Source organism: Pan troglodytes, chromosome 9 (assembly GCF_028858775.2).
Source record: "Pan troglodytes isolate AG18354 chromosome 9, NHGRI_mPanTro3-v2.0_pri, whole genome shotgun sequence".
NCBI classification, from domain to species: Eukaryota; Metazoa; Chordata; class Mammalia; order Primates; family Hominidae; genus Pan; species Pan troglodytes.
In genome coordinates this window covers 119,058,797-119,077,683 of record NC_072407.2, presented here as the reverse complement: position 1 = coordinate 119,077,683, position 18,887 = coordinate 119,058,797, and the positions used below count along the sequence as shown (strand labels likewise).

Genomic DNA, 18,887 nt, shown 5'->3' with positions numbered 1-18,887 from the left:
ACTGTAGAAAGTCAGGCTGGGCAGCTGGGAAACCAGCCCACAAACATGCCTTCACTTCACCCCCACGTACACAAAGACACACGCTCACTGAAACCACGTACAAACATCTACGGCAACCCTAACTGGGACCTTGCCTATACTAGTAAATGGAATGGAGCTGCTGCTCTCAAGTTTACAACGTAGCTTTGAGTGCAGTTGGGAAGACAACACATACCCAAGACACAATATAAGAATCCAGCAGAGCAACTTCAATCATTCATTCATCCGAAACATTATTTACTGGGTACCTCCTCCATTTCAGGCACTGTACTAGATGCTGGGAATATAAAGATAAGATGGGCGTGGTCCCTGTCTCCTACCTGCAAGTGGAAAATGATATGGTATGGGAAATATACATAATTGATAAAGGAAGAGAAATAAGTCAGATGGGTTTAGGCACACAGCAGTGAGACACACTGAAAGAAATGAATACAGATTGGTAGAGAGGGTTGGTAGTGGGCATTCTAGGCAGTGGAAAAGGCATGAACAAAGACAAAATGCACACATCTCACTGAAAATGATGCACAATTAATTTTTTTTAATGCTGGTGGATAAATTTCAAGCAAATTATGTGAGTGAAAAAAGCAATCTCAAAAGAAGCATATATCCAAGCGAGGTGGTGTGCACCTGTGGTCCCAGGTACCCAGGAGGGTGAGGTGGGAGGATTGCTTGTGCCTGGGAGGTGGAGATTGCAGTGAGCCATGCTCATGCCTCTACACTCCAGCCTGGGTGACAGAACAAGACTCTGTCTCAAAAAAAAAAAAAAAAAAAGAAAGAAAGAAAAAGAAAAAGAATGTATAGTGCACAATTCCATTTACATGACGTTCATTGAAATAACATACCTGCAGAGATGCATAAAAGATAAATGGGTGCCAAGGGCCAGGGACACAGGGAGGGGATGGGTGTGGCCAGACAGGGGTAACACAAAGGAGTCTTGTGATAATGGAATTGTTCTGGATCTTGGTTGTGGTGGTCGTTATGCAAGGCTACATGTGGTACAATTGCATACAGCTACACACATGCAAACAAAAATATTGACAGCATGTATATCTGGTGAACTCTGAATAAGCTCTATGGATTGGACCAATGTCAATTTCTTGGTTTTGATATTATACTTTAATTGTGTGAAACATTAAGATTGGGAGAAGGGTGCATGGGACTTCCCTTGTACATTTCTTTGCAACCTCCTGTGAATCTACAATTATTTTTTTAAAAAAATACTGAAGCGGAAGACTCAACTGGGGACTACTAAGAAATTAGGTTGCAATGAGAACAATTCTTTTTAAAGCACCCTTTCTTCCATTAATTTATTCCAGTCCAGGCATGGTGGCTCACTCCTGTAATCCCAGCACTTTGGGAGGCTGAGGCAGGAGGATAACTTCAGCCTGGGAGACATCATCTTTACAAAAAATTAAAAAATTAGCTGGATATAGTGGTAAGTACCTGTGGTCCCAGCTACTCAGGAGGTTGAGGGTTGGAGGGTGGTTTGATCCCAGGAGGTTGAGGCTGCAGTGAACCATGATTGTGCCTCTGCACTCTAGCCTGGGCAACAGAGTGAGATCCTGTCTCAAAAAAAAAATTATTCCAGTATACAAGGCAGAGTACAATATGTTCATTTTACAGATCCAGCAGCTCAGAGAGGTACTGAAAGTAGGAGCTGGGTAACCCAGGATGGGATGGGAAGGGCTTTAAAGATTTTTATTTTAAATAAGCAACTGAGACCTATTATAGATGACTGAGCAAGGACAGAGTTGGTTGTTTTTTTTTTTTTTGGTTGCTCTTTTTTTTTTTTTTTTTTTTTTTTGATACAGAGTCTAGCTCTGTCACCCAGGCTGGAGTGCAGTGGCGCAATCTCGGCCCACTGCGACCTCTGTCTCCTGGGTTCAAGCAATTCTCCTGCCTCAGCCTCCTGAGTAGCTGGGATGACAGGTGCCTGCCACCACACCCAGCTAATTTTTGCATTTTTAGTAGAGACGGGGTTTCACTGTGTTGGCCAGGCTGGTCTTCAACTCTAACCTTGTGATCCGCAGCCACCCCTCGGCCTCCCAAAGTGCTGAGATTACATGCTGGAGCCAGGCAACCAGCCAGGACAGAGTTTTTTTTTAAAAGTGCTGAAAGGGCCAGGAGCCGTGGCTCACGCCTGTAATCCCAGCACTTTGGGAGGCTGAGGCGGGCAGATCACGAGGTCAGGCGATCGAGACCATCCTGGTTAACACGGTGAAACCCTGTCTCTCCTAAAAATACAAAAAAATTAGCCGGGCGTGGTGGCAGGTGCCTGTAGTCCCAGCTACTCGGGAGGCTGAGGCAGGAGAATGGTGTGAACCCAGGAGGCGGAGCTTGCAGTGAGCCAAGGTCGCGCCACTGCACTCCAGCCTGGGCGACAGAACGAGACTCCGTCTCAAAAAAAAAAAAAAAAAAAGTGCTGAAAGAAGGCTACTCTAACAGCTGTGGGTAGGATGAACTAGAGACAGGAAGAGACAGTTGGCAGAAGACCAGCTAAGATGCCACCGCCTCCTTCTAGGGAGGTGGCTTGTGTGTGGGTAACAGAGACTGAGGAGGAGGAAAGGAAAGGCTCCAGGCTTTCTATGACACCACTTTCTGTCCTTCCTAGTCCCTGTCCTTACTGACCTTCTGCTCAGTCCCCTCTCACTGCACTCACTGAAGAGTGCCACCTCCCATTATCCACCACGACACCATTGTCAGAACTTCACAGTGCTTTACCTCCTTAACTCTAGACCTTTCTCCACGCTATGCCGGCCACCCACATCCTGGCCATACTCTGGACTTGTCTTTATTGGGGGTTGCTTTGCTTTTGAATGGTTTAGTTACGTTCCTTGTGGGTTTTCTTATTAGATAAACAATACAAATTAACTGAAGGTAAACTGGAAAAGCAGATGAATGAAAATGAAAACAAAAAAGCACCCAGATGTTATGTTGTTCCATAACACGTTGGTAAATATCCACCCAGACCCTTTCCGTGTTTGTGTGGATGTGTGCATCTGTACATTTTCTTTTTCTTTTTTTTTTTTGGGGGGGGGGACAGAATTTTACTCTTGTTACACAGGCTGGAGTGCAGTGGTGCGATCTTGGCTCACCACAACCTCCGCCTCCTGGGTTCAAGCGATTCTCCTGCCTCAGCCTCCTGAGTAGCGGGGATTACAGGCGCGTGCCACCGCGCCTGACTGATTTTTGTATTTTTAGAAGAGATGGGTTTTCACCATGTTGGCCAGGCTGGTCTCGAACTCCTGACCTCATGTGATCCACCCCCCCCTCGGCCTCCCAAAGTGCTGGGATTACAGGCGTGAGCCACCACGTCCAGCCAAGAAAATTTTCTTGAGATCTTTGAGAACTTCTCATTTTTGAGAACCCCACTATACCACGTAATTTTCCAATGAAACGTACCTGAATATTTTAAGTCATCACTTCAGATATGTAATAAGTGTAAAAGTGTGCTTAAGAAAGAGTAAAGAATTAATTCCATGCCAGGCCAAAATATACACCCTTTTCCTGGGCATGGTGGCTCGTTCCTGTAATCCCAGCACTTTGACAGAGTTTGAGACCAGCCTGGCCAACTTGGTGAGACCCCATCTCTACTAAAAATACGAAAAATTAGCCAGGTGTGGTGGCACGCACCTATAATCCCAGCTACTCGGGAGGCTAAAGCAGCAGAATCTCTAGAACCTGGGAGGCGGAGGTTGCAGTGAGCCGAGATCACCCCACTGTACTCCAGCCTGGGCAACAGAGCAAGACTCTGTCTCAAAAATAAAAACAAAAACAAAACATACAACCGTTGTAGTTATCTGGGTCTCTCTTACTGGTTAAGTGCTTTGCTTTTGTTGTACAACAACCTTGAAGATAGTTTCATTCAAATTTTTGCCTCATTAAACAAACAAATCCTGTCTGGGTGCGGAGGCTCATGCCTGTAATCCCAGCACGTTGGGAGGCTGAGGCGGGTGGATCACAAGGTCAGGAGTTCGAGACCAGCCTGGCCAACATAGTGAAACCCCCGTCTCTACTAAAAAAAAAAAAAAAAAAAAAAAATTAGCTGGGCATGGTGGCGGGTGCCTGTAATCCCAGCCACTCAGGAGGCTGAGGCAGGAGAATCGCTTGAACCCTGGAGGCAGAGGTTGCAGGGAGCCAAGATTGTGCCACTGCACTCCAGCCCAGGTGACAGTGCAAGACTCCATCTCAAAAAAAAAAAAAAAAAAAAAAAAACATACAAATCCATTTAATAAGCCTTTTCAGGGTCTTTCTCAAGATAAAAATCCTGATTTCTGAATTCCAAGAGTCCACTGGTGTTTCTATTATAATGTCCATCTCTCTCTTTGAATTAATTACAAGTCTCTTTCCCTGACTAAATATGAATTATTCTATGGCAAGCGTCTTATACCTCTTCGTAGCCTCAGTGCCAGGGAATGCCTGGCACAACAAATATTTCTTGGTAAATGTTTAATGGATGAGTAAAGTCAAGGTTAATTTTTTTTTTTTTTTTGAGACAGAATTTTGCTTTTGTCACCCAGGCTGGAGGACAATGACGCCATCTCAGCTCACCGCAACCTCTCCCTCCCGGGTTCAAGCAATTCTCCTGCTTCAGCCTCCTGAATAGCTGGGGTTACAGGCGCCTGCCACCACACCCAGCTAATTTTTGTATTTTTAGTAGAGACGGGGTTTCACTATGTTGGCCAGGCTGGTCTCCAACTCCTGACCTCAGGTGATCCACCCGCCTCGGCCTCCCAAAGTGCTAGGATAACAGGTGTGAGCCACTGCGCCCAGCTTTTTTTTTTTTTTTTTTTTTTTTTTTGAGACAGAGTCGTGCTCTGTCACTCAGGCTGGAGTGTAGTGGTGTGATCTCAGCTCACTGCAACCTCTGCCTCCCAGTCTCAAGCGATTCTCCTGCCTCAGCATCCGAGTAGCTGGGATTACAGGTGTGTGCCACTACGCCTGGCTGATTTTGATATTTTTAATAGAGACAGCATTTCACTGTGTTGGCCAGGCTGGTCTCGAACTCCTGACCTCAAGTGGTCTACTCACCTCAGCCTCTTAAAGTGCTGGGATTGCAGGCCTGAGCCATTATGCCCTGCCTAGCCATCTTCTTTCAGAAGAGATTTGCTCACATTGGCATTTCTTTTTTTTCTTTTTCTTTTTCTTTTTTTTTTTGAGACAGAGTTTCAGCTTTGTCACCCAGGCTGGAGCGCAGTGCCACGATCTAGGCTCACTGCAACCTCCACCTCCCGGGTTCAAGTGATTCTCCTGCCTCAGCCTCCCGAGTAGCTGGGACTACAGGTGCCTGCCACCACGCCCGGCTAATTTTTTGTATTTTTAGTAGAGAGAGAGTTTCACCATGTTAGCCAGGGTGGTCTCGATCTCCTGACCTCGTGATCCACCTGCCTCGGCCCCCCAAAGTGCTGGGATTACAGGCATGAGCCACCACGCCCAGCCAGGAGGATCTCTTAAGGCCAAGAGTTTGAGACCAGCCTGGGCAACATAGAAAGACCCTATCTCTACAAAAAAACAAACAAATAAAAATTATCCAGGCATGGTGGTGCAGGCTTGTCATCGCAACTAATGGAGAGGCTGAAGCAGGAGAGTTGCTTGAGCCCAGGAGTTCGAGGTTACAAATAATCTTGCCACCACACTCCAGTTTGGGCGAAAGAGCAGGACCTTGTCTCTGAAAAATAATAATAAAAAGAATAAGAAAAAAAAGAGATGTTGGTTAATGGATACAAAAATACAGTAAAATACAGTTAGAATAAGTTCTAGTGTTTGATAGCAAAGTAGGGTGACTATAGTAAACAATAACTTATTGCATATTTCAAAATAGCTGGGAGATTTGGAATATTCCCAACACAAAGAAATGATAAGTATTTGTGGTGATGGATACCCGAATTACCCTGATTTGATTATTACATATTGTATGCATGTATCAAAATGTCAGATGTATCCCATAAATATGTGCAATTGTTATGTGCCAATAAAACAAGAATTGGCCGCTGGGCACCATGACTCACACCTGTAATCCCAGCACACTGGGAGGCCGAGGCAGGCGGATCACGAGGTCAGGAGTTCGAGACCAGCATGGCCAATATGGTGAAACTCTGTCTCTACTAAAAATACAAAAATTAGCCGGGCATGGTGGTGCACGCCTGTAGTCCCAGCTACTCAGGAGGCTGAGGCAGAAGAATCGCTCCAACCCATGAGGCGGAGGTTGCAGTGAGTTGATATCGTGCCGCTGCACTCCAGCCTGGGTGACGGAGCGAGACTCCATCTCAAAAAAAAAAAAAAAGAATTGGCCTTATAATTAGATCAAAGCCTTTATGATTTGAAGGGCATTAAGGCAGTATCTACAGCACTCAGAAGCCTGTCATTCACCTTTATAGGTGTAGAGAAGGGTTGGTACTTGAAGCCCAGGTGGGACTCTGATTTTTCCTTCTTCACTGTTTCTAGAGTCTCTAGCCCAGAGTGTAGCTAAATCATAGCAACAGATAGAATGCACTAACATCCTGCCAATAACTGCTTTTTTTTTTTTTTTAAGACGGAGTTTCACTCTTGTTACCCAGGCTGGAGTGTATTGGTGCTATCTTGGCTCACTGCAACCTCTGCCTCCCAGGTTCAAGTGATTCTCCTGCCTCAGCCTCCCAAGCAGCTGGGATTACAGGCACCCGCTGCCATGCCTGGCTAATTTTTGTATTTTTAGTAGAGATGGGGTTTCGCCATGTTGGCCAGGCTGGTCTTGAACTCCTGACTCAGGTGATCCACCCACCTCAGCCTCCCAAAGTACTGGGGGTGTGAGCCACCACACCTGGCCAATGCTGCTTTTTCACTCTTGCTCTAGCTATAGTCAAATCTTCCCCCAATCTTAGAAGTGGTGGATGGGAATGACACGTTGGGAATAGGAAAGGAGTTTATCAGTGAAAGGACTGGCATTCAAGGGGACAGTCACATCTTCAGGCTCCTTCTTTTTATGAATTTCCAAGCTTTCTTTCAATCATTTCAGTCAGGGTGACATAGGCTCTAAAGGTGAGGTTGAATAAGTTGCTTGCAGACTCTTGATAGTAGTGGAAAGAAGAGTAAATAAGGCTGCTGTTGCCCATGCCTCAACTCAGGCGTATTGAATTAGAATGCCTCAGGCAATGTCTCCAGATGATGACTATGGCCACTAAAGATTAAGAACTGGGCCAGGCACGGTGGCTCACACCTGTAATCTCGGCACTTTGGGAGGCCAAGGTGGGCGGATCACAAGGTCAGGAGATCGAGACCATCCTGGACAAGAAGATGAAACCCTGTCTCTGTTAAAAATACAAAAATTAGCTGAGCGTGGCAGTGCATGCCTGTAATCCCAGCTACTCCAGAGGCTGAGGCAGGAGAATCGCTTGAACCCAGGAGGCGGAGGTTGCAGTGAGCCGAGATCATGCCACTGCACTCCAGCCTGGCTACGGAGCGAGACTCCGTCTCAAAAAAAAAAAAAAAATTAAGAACTGATTTATACCAATTCTCTTTGCTTACATTCATGGAGCAAGCTTATAGACCTGGCAACTTTTGCCTTCATTAAATTTCATTTGATTTATTTGTCACTTAGCTAGATTGCTAATGATGTTTCTCTCTCAAAACAGGAGAGTGAAATGCTTTACACCTTAGGAAATATTAAGGGACATTCCGTTTACAGTTCATTGAGTAGTCATCTTTAAAATGAATTCAGAATAAGGAACAGTCAGTCTTTCTCCCTACCCCCTACCTTCATCCCCAATATATTAAAGAGGCAAAAAGCACACCTGTCCCTTGTTTTCAGGCAAGCTTGAGTGTTGCCAATGGCAACCACCAGACCACTTGAGATTTACTGCTGCAGATTCCCTAAGCAACTTTGGAAACCATCTTTGCAGGTAATCTTCAGTGAGAAAAGGCTATGGATAAACTAGTTCTCTTGCATCCCCAGCTACCACCTGTTTCTGACTTTTCCTGTGTGGCATAGGAGACTCTGAACAGCCTGTTCACCAGGGGAAGAGTTAAGGATTCTGTCTCCACTGTGTCTCTGGGGCAAGGCAGAATATAGAGAAAGCTTTCTTTGGAAAAAGCAGAAGCAGCATCTGCTCTGGGTATAGGCAAATTGCAAGAACTACTTGCCAGGAAGAATTGCTGCCCAGCTCGTAGCCTGGCACGCTGGTGTTAAAAAGACTCTTTTCAAGCTCCATTGGCACTTCTGGGTATTACAGAATTCATAGTTGAATGTTCTCTGAGATCTGTGGAATAAGAAGCACCTTTCGACATTCAGACACACATGGCAAACGTATTAGGGTTCCCCAGAAAAACAGAACCAATAGGATATATGTAGATATATAGAAAGAATTTTATTGTGAGGCATTGGCTCATAAGATTATGAAGGCTGAGAAATCGACCATCTGCTATCTGCAAGTTGGAGGCCTAGGAAAGACAATGATGTAGCTCCACTCTAAGCCTGAAGGTCTGAGAACCAGGAGCGTTGATGTCTGAGGGCAGGAGAAGATGAATGTCCTTGCTCAAGCAGAAAGAGCAAATTTGCCATTCCTCTGCTTTTTTGGTTCTATTTGCCCCCTCGACCGGTTGGATGATGCCTGCCCACATTGGTGAAGATGGATTTTCTTTGTTCGGTCTACTGATTCCATTGCTAATCTCATCTGTAAACACCCTCACAGACACACCCAGAAGTCACATTTTACCAGCTATCTGGACATCCCTTAGCCCAATCAAGGTGACACATAAAATTAACCATCACAGAAAGCAACAACAAATCAACTTCATGGTCCAGTTACCACTTCCTCTGTGACGTCAGTGATTTCAGTCTGCTGATATTTTTGTTATCTGAAATAACTCTGTCTTACATGAATATTTGCTGGCTTTTTAGGGTCCATCTTCTAATAGGAGCCTCCTTCCTCAATGTTCCTATCAAGTCCATGGGATATCCAACATCCTTCAGTCCCAAAATATCCACAGTGCTCTATCAAGAGCTGTGGATGCTCTGAGCTGTTAACACTGCCTCCCACAATACTAGCTGGCGTGGCAGTTTCTGCTGGGGATTGTCACAGCTCTGATGGGGACAATGCACACTGCTGTATTCGGTTATTGTGCTGTGGTCCTTGCTGGATACTGACACCTCTGTAGGCTGGCACTGCCATGACTCTGTTCCCTCTTGTGGGCACTCTGAGTCTTTTCAACTGCTCCATTGAGAGCCTTCTGTGTATTAAAGGAGTACCTGGGCTGTAGCATAAAATAATTTCCCTTGCTCTTTTGGATATACACTCAGAGAGAGGTCCCAAAACATGTTATTTGAGCCCTAGTGTGTTACAGAGACAGAGAAACAGCTCTTTCTTTCTGTTTTTGTTTTGAGACAGCGTCTCAATCTGTTGCCCAGGCTGGAGTGCAGTGGCGTGATCTCGGCTCACTGCAACCTCCACCTCCCGGGTTCAAGTGATTCTCGTGCCTCAGCGTCCCAAGAAGCTGGGACTACAGGCGCATGCCACCATGCCCAGCTAATTTTTGTATTTTTAGTAGAGATGATGTTTCACCATGTTGGCCAGGCTGGTCTCGAACTACTGATATCAAGAGATCCGCCTGCCTTGGCCTCCCAAAGTGCTGGGATTACAAGCGTGAGCCACAGCACCTGGTCCAAGAAACAGCTCTTTCAATGTCTAGATGAGACTTGTCTTTTCCACGTGCCCTGGATTTTCAGCTAAGAGGTTGAACTAGAGTTGCGTTTGAGTAACAATGACCACACCTCATTCTGATGACCAAGGCACTGGCTCTTGAAAAAGGCTATCATGCTTGGCTCCTTATTTCTCTAGAAGGAAGACTCTCAAATGAAGTGCCCAGCCTTCCTGCCAATAAACTTCCTTAGACCCATCCCACCAGCTAGCCAGACACACCTAGCCATACCTGAGTCATCTTCAACAGACAAGATGAGAGCTCTGATCCAACCCTGTGCAGCCATGTGCTATCTTAAGGTTTTTCATGTTTGTAAACTTTATTTATCCTATAGGATCATAAGACACTTGAGATCCGAGGCCATGTTTTCCACTTCTTTTATATCTGTAACATTAGTGTAGCCCCAGAACTATCCTACCGTGAAGCAAAACAAACCTAAGTAACCCTTTATAATTTAAAAAGTACTTTTGTAAGTATTGTCTCATTTAGTTTTTATAACAACTTTATTAGTTAGGTTATTATTATCTTCACCTTGCAGATGAGATCATTCAAGCTGTCCAAGGTCACCAACCACTTGGTTGCTGAGCTGAGCCTTGAATCACCATTAACTCACTCAATGTTCAGGTCTCTTTCCATTACTCCACTGCTGTCAGCTTCAGGAACCAACTATAATGCTTATACTCTAAAGCTAGCTGCTACCTTCCCTCTCTTCCCTCCTCATCTCCCAGATCTCAGCAGGAAATGTGAACGACGACTGAGAACAATTCATTTTTATTTCTTTTCTTTTTCTTTTCTTTTTTTTTTTAAGACGGAGTCTCACTCTGCTGCCCAGGCTGGAGAGCAATGGCACGATCTCCGCTCATTGCAACCTCTACCTCCTGGGTTCAACAATTCTCCTGCCTCAGCCTCTCCAGTAGCTGGGATTATAGGTGCCCGCCACCATGCCCAGCCAATTTTTATATTTTTAATGGAGACGGGGTTTCGCCATTTTGGCCAGGCTGCTCTCGAACTCCTGACCTCAGGTGATCCACCTGCCGTGGCCTCCCAAAGTGCTGAGATTACAGGCATAAGCCACTGCGCCCAGCCAATTCATTTTTATTTCATCCTCATTCTTTCCTTTTTCAACTTGCCCTCTTGTATGTGGTGCCTTTTCCTGCTTGTACCTGAGATTGTCTTATGGTCTAAATATTTGTGACATCCCATGCCACCCAAAATTCATATATTGAAGCCTTAACCCTCAATGTAATAGTATATGGAGATGGGGCTTTTCTTGGAGAGGTACTTAGGTTTAGATGAGGTCTTGAGAGTGGGGCCTTTATGATGTGATTAGTGTCCTTATAAGAAGAAGAGGAGAAACAAGAGCTCTTTTTCTCTGCCATGTGAAGATACAGCAAGATGCCTGTTGAGGACCATCTGCAAGTCAGCAAGAAGGCCCTCACCAGGTAACTGAATTGGCCAAAACCATGATCTTGGACATCCCAGCTTCCAGAACTGTGAGAAATAAATTCCTGTTGTTTAAGTCCCCCTGTCTGTTGTATTTTGTTTTTGCCACCTCAACTGACTAAGGCCTTGTTGCCCCTTCTTTTTTTGCCTTGACTCCCAGATCTCTAGCCTGTCATAGTCAAAAAAAGGAGAGGATTCCTTGTTGCTGCTTTGATCTTCTGGTTTCTAGGCATTTTTTTCCCACTTCCTTCTGGAAGGAAACAGTATAAAGGTAAGAGTGCTGAATTCATAAAGAGAAAGTTAGCTGATGTAGCTTCAGATTCCAACTCTGCTCTTTTTTGTGTGAGCTCAGAGATGTCCTTTAATATCTGCAACCTTCAGACAGGTAGTTTCATCTCTCTGAGGCTGTTTTCTCATCTGCAACATAAAGGGATTGCAAAACATGATCCAGAACCTTTTCAGGTATAAAATGTTCTGATTTTATTATTTTTATTTATTATCATCCTCATTATTATTGTTATTATTTGAGATGGAATCTCACTGTGTCACCAGGCTGCAGTGCAGTGGTGCCATCTCGGCTCACTGCAACCTCCGCCTCTTGGGTTCAGGCAATTCTCCTGCCTCAGCCTCTCAAGTAGCTGGGATTACAGACACACCACCACACCCAGCTAATTTTTTTGTATTTTTTAGTAGAGACAGGGTTTCACCATGTTGGCCAGGCTGGTCTTGAACTCCTGACCTCAGGTGATCCACCTGCCTCTGCCCCCCAAAGTGCTGGGATTACAAGTGTGAGCCACCGCGCCCGGCCATGATTTTATTGTTTTTAATTGACAGCCTGGGTTCCTCCTCTCTTGCTTTCAGTCTCTTAGCTACCTAACATCCCTCCTTATCAGCCACCAATTCATGTATTCAGTCTGTCTGTCTTCCTAAGTTTTGGTCGTATATTTCATATTCTCAGATACTAAAGCTAGGCACCCTAAAATACACAAAGCCTCCCTGGGAAAGGGAATTTTTGCTACAGAATCAGCTACAGCACAATATTGTCTTGGTAAGGTTTTTCTTTGGTGGTGGTGGTTTTTTAAGACTAACTCTCAAAGACAGGGAGTTTATTTCAGTGACTCTAGTTCATTTACACAGTGTAGGAGGTATTTATGGCTTGTTGGTCTATGTAACTTGAAGTCACGCAGTCTGTTTTGTTTTGTTTTAGGTCTTTCCTTTATTCCACTATTTTTGGTGCACTGTGCACAGCCATGCTGTACTGTCTTCTATGGAAACCCTACTAACCATTTGCCATTATTATTTTAGCTTTGCTCCACCAGGGGTGGGAAGGTAAGGACAAACATATCATTCTAGGTTCTTCCCCAACTCATACTTCAAACCCCATTCTAGAAGAGATGTAATTAATCACCTCCCCTTAGGTCTGTCAGATACTCTGAACAGGTGATCTCGTAGCTGCATCTCTGAAGCTGTGAAACAGCGGCTTTAGCTGTATACATATTCAACTCTCCCTCTCCAAGTCAACAGAGTACGAAGTAAACACACAGTTGCTGAAAATAACTCAGCCCATGAGACCAGCTCCAAAATGCGACTGCAATTGACAGGCCTTGAGGTCTATCAACAAGGGATAGACAAGGAATAAACATACATGGCTACTGCCACAGAACCAGCTGGGCTGTTTATAACCATGAGGGATTCTTCAGGGACTCCAGGCTAGGACTGCAAGTGTTTTCAGGAATAAGTGGGATCAGCTGTATGGGCTATTTAAAGTATTGGATATGGGCTGGGCACATTGGCTCACTCCCGTAATCCCAGCACTTTGGGAGGCCGGGGTTGGGGCAGTGGGATGAAGGGTGGGGGGCGGGTGTGGATCACCTGAGGTCAGGAGTTTGAGACCAGCCTGGCCAACATGGCAAAACCCTGTCTCTACTAAAAATACAAAAAAAATTAGCTGGGTGTGGTGGTGCGCTCCTGTAGTCCCAGTGACTCAGGAGGCTGAGGCGGGAGAATCGCTTGAACCCGGGAGTCGGACGTTGCAGTGAGCCAAGATTGCACCACTACACTCCAGCCTGGGTGACACAGTGAGGCTCCATCTCAAAAAATAAAAATAAAAATAAAATAAAATAAAATATTGAATATGGAGTGAGGCATGTATCTTTGAGTGCTCTTGCTCAGTAAAATTGCTAAATGGGGAGGAATTTTCTTTCTTTCTCCTGGAAAAGGTTTCTTTCTTTCTCCTGGAAAACCAACCTCGGATGGTTTCTAATACACTCCTCCATCCCTGTATTCTATGCTCTTTAAATGAAACTGATTCTACATGTCAGAAAGTAGTGCAGATTTTAATTCTCCTCACTGGCTTCCCTTGGTGCTAGGATGAAACACTTGATTATATATATATACATATATATTGCCTAGGCTGGAGTGTGGTGACTATTCACAGATGCTATCGTAGTGCACTGTGGCTTCAAGTGATCCGCCTGCCTCAGCATTTTGCGTAGCTGGGACTATAGGTGCACCACCATGCCTGGCTTTTTGCTCCCGCTTTATTGAACTCCCTTTAGCTGGGTTTCTATAGGTAAGGCAGATAATTTCTTTTCTTTCTTTTTTTTTTTTTAGAGAGCGTCTCGCTCTGTCACCAGGCTGGAGTGCAGTGGCATGATCTCGGATCACTGCAACCTCTGCCTCCCAGGTTCAAACGATTCTCCTACCTCAGTCTCCTGAGTAGCTGGGACTACAGGTGCGTGCCACCACACCCGGCTAATTTTTTTTTTCTGTTTTTAGTAGAGACAGGGTTTCACCATCTTGGCCAGGCTGGTCTCGATCTCCTGGCCTCAAGCAATTCACCCACCTCAGCCTTTCAAAGTGCTGGGATCACAGGCATTAAGCCATGGTGCCTGGCCTAAAGGAGAGAATTTCTTCCTGATGAATTTTTTAAATAAAAAATGTTAATACCTTTATTGAGATAGAATTCACATACCATAAAATTCATCCACTTAAGTGTACAATGTAATGGTTTTAGTATATTCCCAAACTGTGTAGTCATCACTATGTTCTAAATTTCCAACATTTTCATCACCCTAAATGAAATGCTATATCCATTAGTAATCATTCCCCACCCTCCCCTACCCTTCAATCCTTCCAGCCCTAGGCAAACCCTAATCTACTTTCTGTTTTTATAGGTTTGCCTATTCTGAACATGTCATATAAATGAAATCATACAAAATATGACTTTTGCATCAGGTTTCAGTCAATTGCAGTAACATTTTTAAGGTTCAGCCACATTATAGCATCAGTATTCATTTCTTTTTTCTTTTCTTTTTTTTTGGGGAGGACAGAATCTCACTCTGTCACCCAGGCTGGAGTGCAGCAGCACGATCTGAGCTCACTGCAACCTCCACCTCCAGAGTTCAGGCGATTCTCCTGCCTTAGCCTCCCGAGTAGCTGGGATTACAGGTGTGCACCACCACACCCGGCTAATTTTTGCATTTTTAGTAGAGACAGGGTTCCACCAAGTTGGCCAGGCTGGTCTCCAACTCCTGACCTCAGGTGATCCACCTGCCTCGGCCTCCCAAAGTGCTGGGATTGCAGGCATGAGCCACTGCACCCAGCTCCCAGCATCGGTAATCACTTCTTTATTTTTTTTATTTATTATTTTTTTTGTAAACGGAGTCTTGCTCTGTCGCCCAGGCTGGAGTGCAATGGCATGACCTCGGCTCACTGCAACCTCTGCCTCCCATGTTCAAGCAATTCTCCTGCCTCAGCCTCCCAAGTAGCTGGGACTACAGGCACATTCCGCCTTGCCCAGATACTTTTTTGTATTTTAGTAGAGACAGAGTTTCACCGTGTTGCCCAGGCTGGTTTTGAACTTTTGACCTCATGTGATCCACCCGCCTTGGCCTCCCAAAGTGCTGGGATTACAGGCATGAGCCATGGCGCCTGGCCTTTTAAATTTTTTTGTTAGAGATAGTCTTACTTTGTTGTCCAGGTTGGTCTCAAACTCCTGGCCTCAAGCAATCCTCCGCCTTGGCCTCCCAAAATGCTAGGATTACAGGAGTAAGCCACCACACCTGGGCTTTGTTCTTCTTCTTTTTTTTTTAATCTTTGTTTTACTTTTTTTTTTTTTTTTTTAGATGGAGTTTCGCTCTTGTTGCCCAGACTGGAATGCAATAGTGTGATCTTGGCTCACTGTAACCTCCACCTCCCAGGTTCAAGCGATTCTCCTGCCTCAGGCTCCTGAGTAGCTGGGATAACAGGCATGTGCCACCACACTAAGCCAATTTTTTGTTTAGTAGAGACAGAATTTCACCAAGTTGGCCAGGCTAGTCTCGAACTCCTGACCTCAGGTGATCCACCTGCCTCGGCCTCCCAAAGTGCTGGGATTACAGGTGTGAGCCACCGTGCCTGGCCTAATTTTTGTTTGTTTCTTTTTTAAAGATTGTTTGAGTTAGTGTGGGTCCTTTATGTTTTCATATGATTTTTAGGATCAACTGGTCAATTTCTGCAAAAAAAGCCAATTAGAATTTTGCTAGGGATTGCATTGAATTTGTAGATCTATCTGAGGAGTACTGCCATATTAATATTATGTCTTTCAACCATGAACACAGGGTGTTTTTCCATTTATCTCGATCTTCTTTATTTAACAATGGTTTGTTCTGTTCAGTGTACAAGTTTTTTTTTTTGTTTTTTGTTTTTTTTTGTTTGTTTGTTTTTGAGAGAGTCTTGCTCTTATTGTCCAGGCTGGAGTGCAATGGTGTGATCTCACTGTAACCTCCACCTCCCGGGTTCAAGTGATTCTCCCACCTCAGCCTCCCAGGTGCATATCACCATGCCCAGCTAATTTTTGTATTTTTGGTAGAGACAGGGTTTCACCATGTTGGCCAGGATGGTCTCGATCTCTTGACCTCATGATCCTCCCGCCTCAGCCTCCCAAAGTGCTGGGATTACAGGCATGAGCCATTGTACCCAGCTGGACTTGTTTTCTTAATTTCATTCTCAGAATTTTCATTTCTTGCATATAGAAATTTTCATTGCTTGTATATAAAAATATAATTAATTTTTGTTACATTGGTCTTATAGCTTACAACTTTGCTGAACTTACTTATTAGTTCAAGTGGTTTTTTTAGTGTATTCCTTAGGGTTTTTCACATATCAGATCACACAGGTTAAGGATGTGCATTGGCTGTGGCTGAGCGGGTTGCAGAAAACTGCTGCCTGCATGAAGAAAGTCTCCTCTGCCTTCCCTTTTCAGCTCATCACCAGCCCTGGAGCTCACCAGCATGTCTGTGGTACCTACCACCTAATCACTTGCAGACTAGCTGACCACAGAGGGAGAGCCCGATCAGTTCAGCAACAAGTACATCCAGCAGACCAAGCCCCTCATCCTGGAGCACACCATCAAATTGTATCCTATTATCAATTATAGTTTTTTTGTTTTGTTTTGTTTTTTGTTTTTTTTTTTTTGAGATAAAGTCATGCTCTGTTGCCCAGGCTGGAATGCAGCGGCACAATTTCGGCTCGCTACAACCTCCTCCTCCTGGGTTCAAGCGATTGTCCTGCCTCAGCCTTCCACCTAGCTGGAACTACAGGTGTGTGCCACCACACCCAGCTAATTTTTGTATTTTAGTAGAGATGGGGTTTCACCATGTTGACCAGGCTGGTCTTAAACTCCTGACCTCAAGTGGCCTCCCCACCTCCGCCTCCCAAAGTGCTGGGATTACAGGCGTGTGCCACTGTGCCTGGCCATCAATTGTACTTTTGGTACAAAAGAGCCCCTCTATGAGAAAGACAGCTCTGTCTCATCCAGATTTCAGCAAATGAGGGAAGAATTGGATAAAATTGGAATGAGGAGTAACATAGAAGGGGATTCTGATTGTTTACAAGCACTGGTGTGGCTACTCTATGTATTACTGCTACTGCTGGGAGCAACTTTCTTCAAGTTGGTGAAGGCCAGGTGGTAGGTGAAGGCCAGGTTGGTGAAGGCCCTGGTGGTAGGCCAGGCACCGTGGCTCACATCTGTAATCCCAGCACTTTGGGAGGCCGGGGCAGGTGGATAGCTTGAGGTCAAGAGTTCGAGACCAGCCTGGCCAACATGGTGAAATCCCATCTCTAGTAAAAATACAAAATTAGCCGGGCGTGGTGGCATGTCCCTGTAATTCCAGCTACTCGGGAGGCTGAGGCAGGAGAATCACTTGAACCTGGGAGGCAGAGGTTGCAGTGGTGGAGATTGCACCAATGCACTCCCTGGGTGACAGAGCGAGACTCCGTCTCAAAAAAAAAAAAGAAAAAGAAAAAATATATATATAACCTGATGGTGAACTTAGCCCAGGAAAAGGTGAAGTTGAAGGACTAAAATGCTTAATGACTGGGATACTGAGTCATCAAGATGGAGTTCTGAAAGATGCAAGACTGGGCCATACTGCATTGGTAACTGGTGGAGACCAAATATCCATATATTCCTGCATATATTACAAAGCCTAAGGAACATAAGAAGTTGTTTCTGGCTCAACTTCAAGAAAAAGCCTTGTTTGCAATCTCTAAAAATTACAAGCTCATAGCTACACCATTGTTTGAATTGTATAACAATGCACTAGGGTATGGACCTATTGTTTGCAGTCTCCCTCAGCTGTTGAGCAGTTTCAAATTTATATACAATGGAATTCCTGTGCAGTGGAGAAGTAAAAGAAGCCATTTCTGTGAACATAGCTATACAGTGTAGAAGAATAAATGTGATAGAAAAGATTTTTGGGCTGGGATCACACCTGTAGTCCCAGCACTTTGGGAGGCTGGGGCAGGATAACTGCTTGAGCCCTGGAGTTCTAGACCAGCCTGGGCAACAAAGTGAGACTCTGTCTCTACACACACCACACACACACACATTAGCCAAGTGTGGTGGTATGCACCTGTGGTCCCAGCTATTCAGGAGGCTGAGGCAGGAGAATTGATTGAACCCAGGTGGTTGAGGTTACAGTGAGCCATGTTCGTGCCACTGCACTCTAGCCTGGGTGACAGAGAGAGATGGTGTCTCAAAATAAGGTTTTTTGTTTTATTTCTTTCCTGATCCCTAAATTGACACCTATTTCCCTCCCTCCCTTCCTCCCTCTCTCTCTTTCTTTCTTTCCTTCTTTTTGTTTTTAGACGGAGTCTTGCTCTGTCACCTAGGCTGGAGTGCAGTGGCACGATCTCAGCTCACTGCAACCCCCGCCTCCCGGGTTCAAGCGATTCTCATGTCTCAGCCTCCCGAGTAGCTGGGACTACAGGCATCTGCCACCACACCCGGCCTGCCACCTATTTTCTATTGTTTAAATAGTAAAATTAATATAAAGAACTAGATAGTGGGGTAAAGAAATATGATAATGCTTATGTACTTTTGGTTCTACTTATACTTTTTTTGTACAACATTCAAGAAAATGGACTTCAATAATAATAGAAAGATCATGTCATATACAAATAGAGATAGTTTTATTTTCTTAGCTCCCATTTTGAATGCTTTTTTTTTTTTTTTTTTTTTTGAGAGGTGGCTCACTGCCACCTCTGCTTCCTGGGCTCAAGGGATCCTCCCACCTCAGTTTCCCAAGTAGCTGGGACAACAGGCACATGCCACCATGCCTGGCTAATTTTTTGCATTTTTGGTGGAGACAGGGTTTCTCCATGTTGCCCAGGCTGGTCTTAAACTCCTGGGCTCAAGCTATCCACCCGCCTTGGCCTCCTGAAGTACTGGGATTACAGGCAAGAGCCAC

The 18,887-nt window shown here is 44.9% G+C and overlaps 1 protein-coding gene across 1 annotated transcript; it reads left to right on the top strand.

Moving 5' to 3' along the window:
* The first annotated feature begins 335 nt into the window (after positions 1-335).
* LOC100615531 (cleavage and polyadenylation specificity factor subunit 5-like) lies at positions 336-17,866 on the top strand. Its single transcript, XM_054661797.1, is given in 6 exon segments — positions 336-380; positions 16,467-16,570; positions 16,901-17,089; positions 17,454-17,565; positions 17,568-17,589; positions 17,592-17,866. Coding segments are annotated over 6 exon segments (747 nt in total).
* The last annotated feature ends 1,021 nt before the right edge of the window (positions 17,867-18,887 follow it).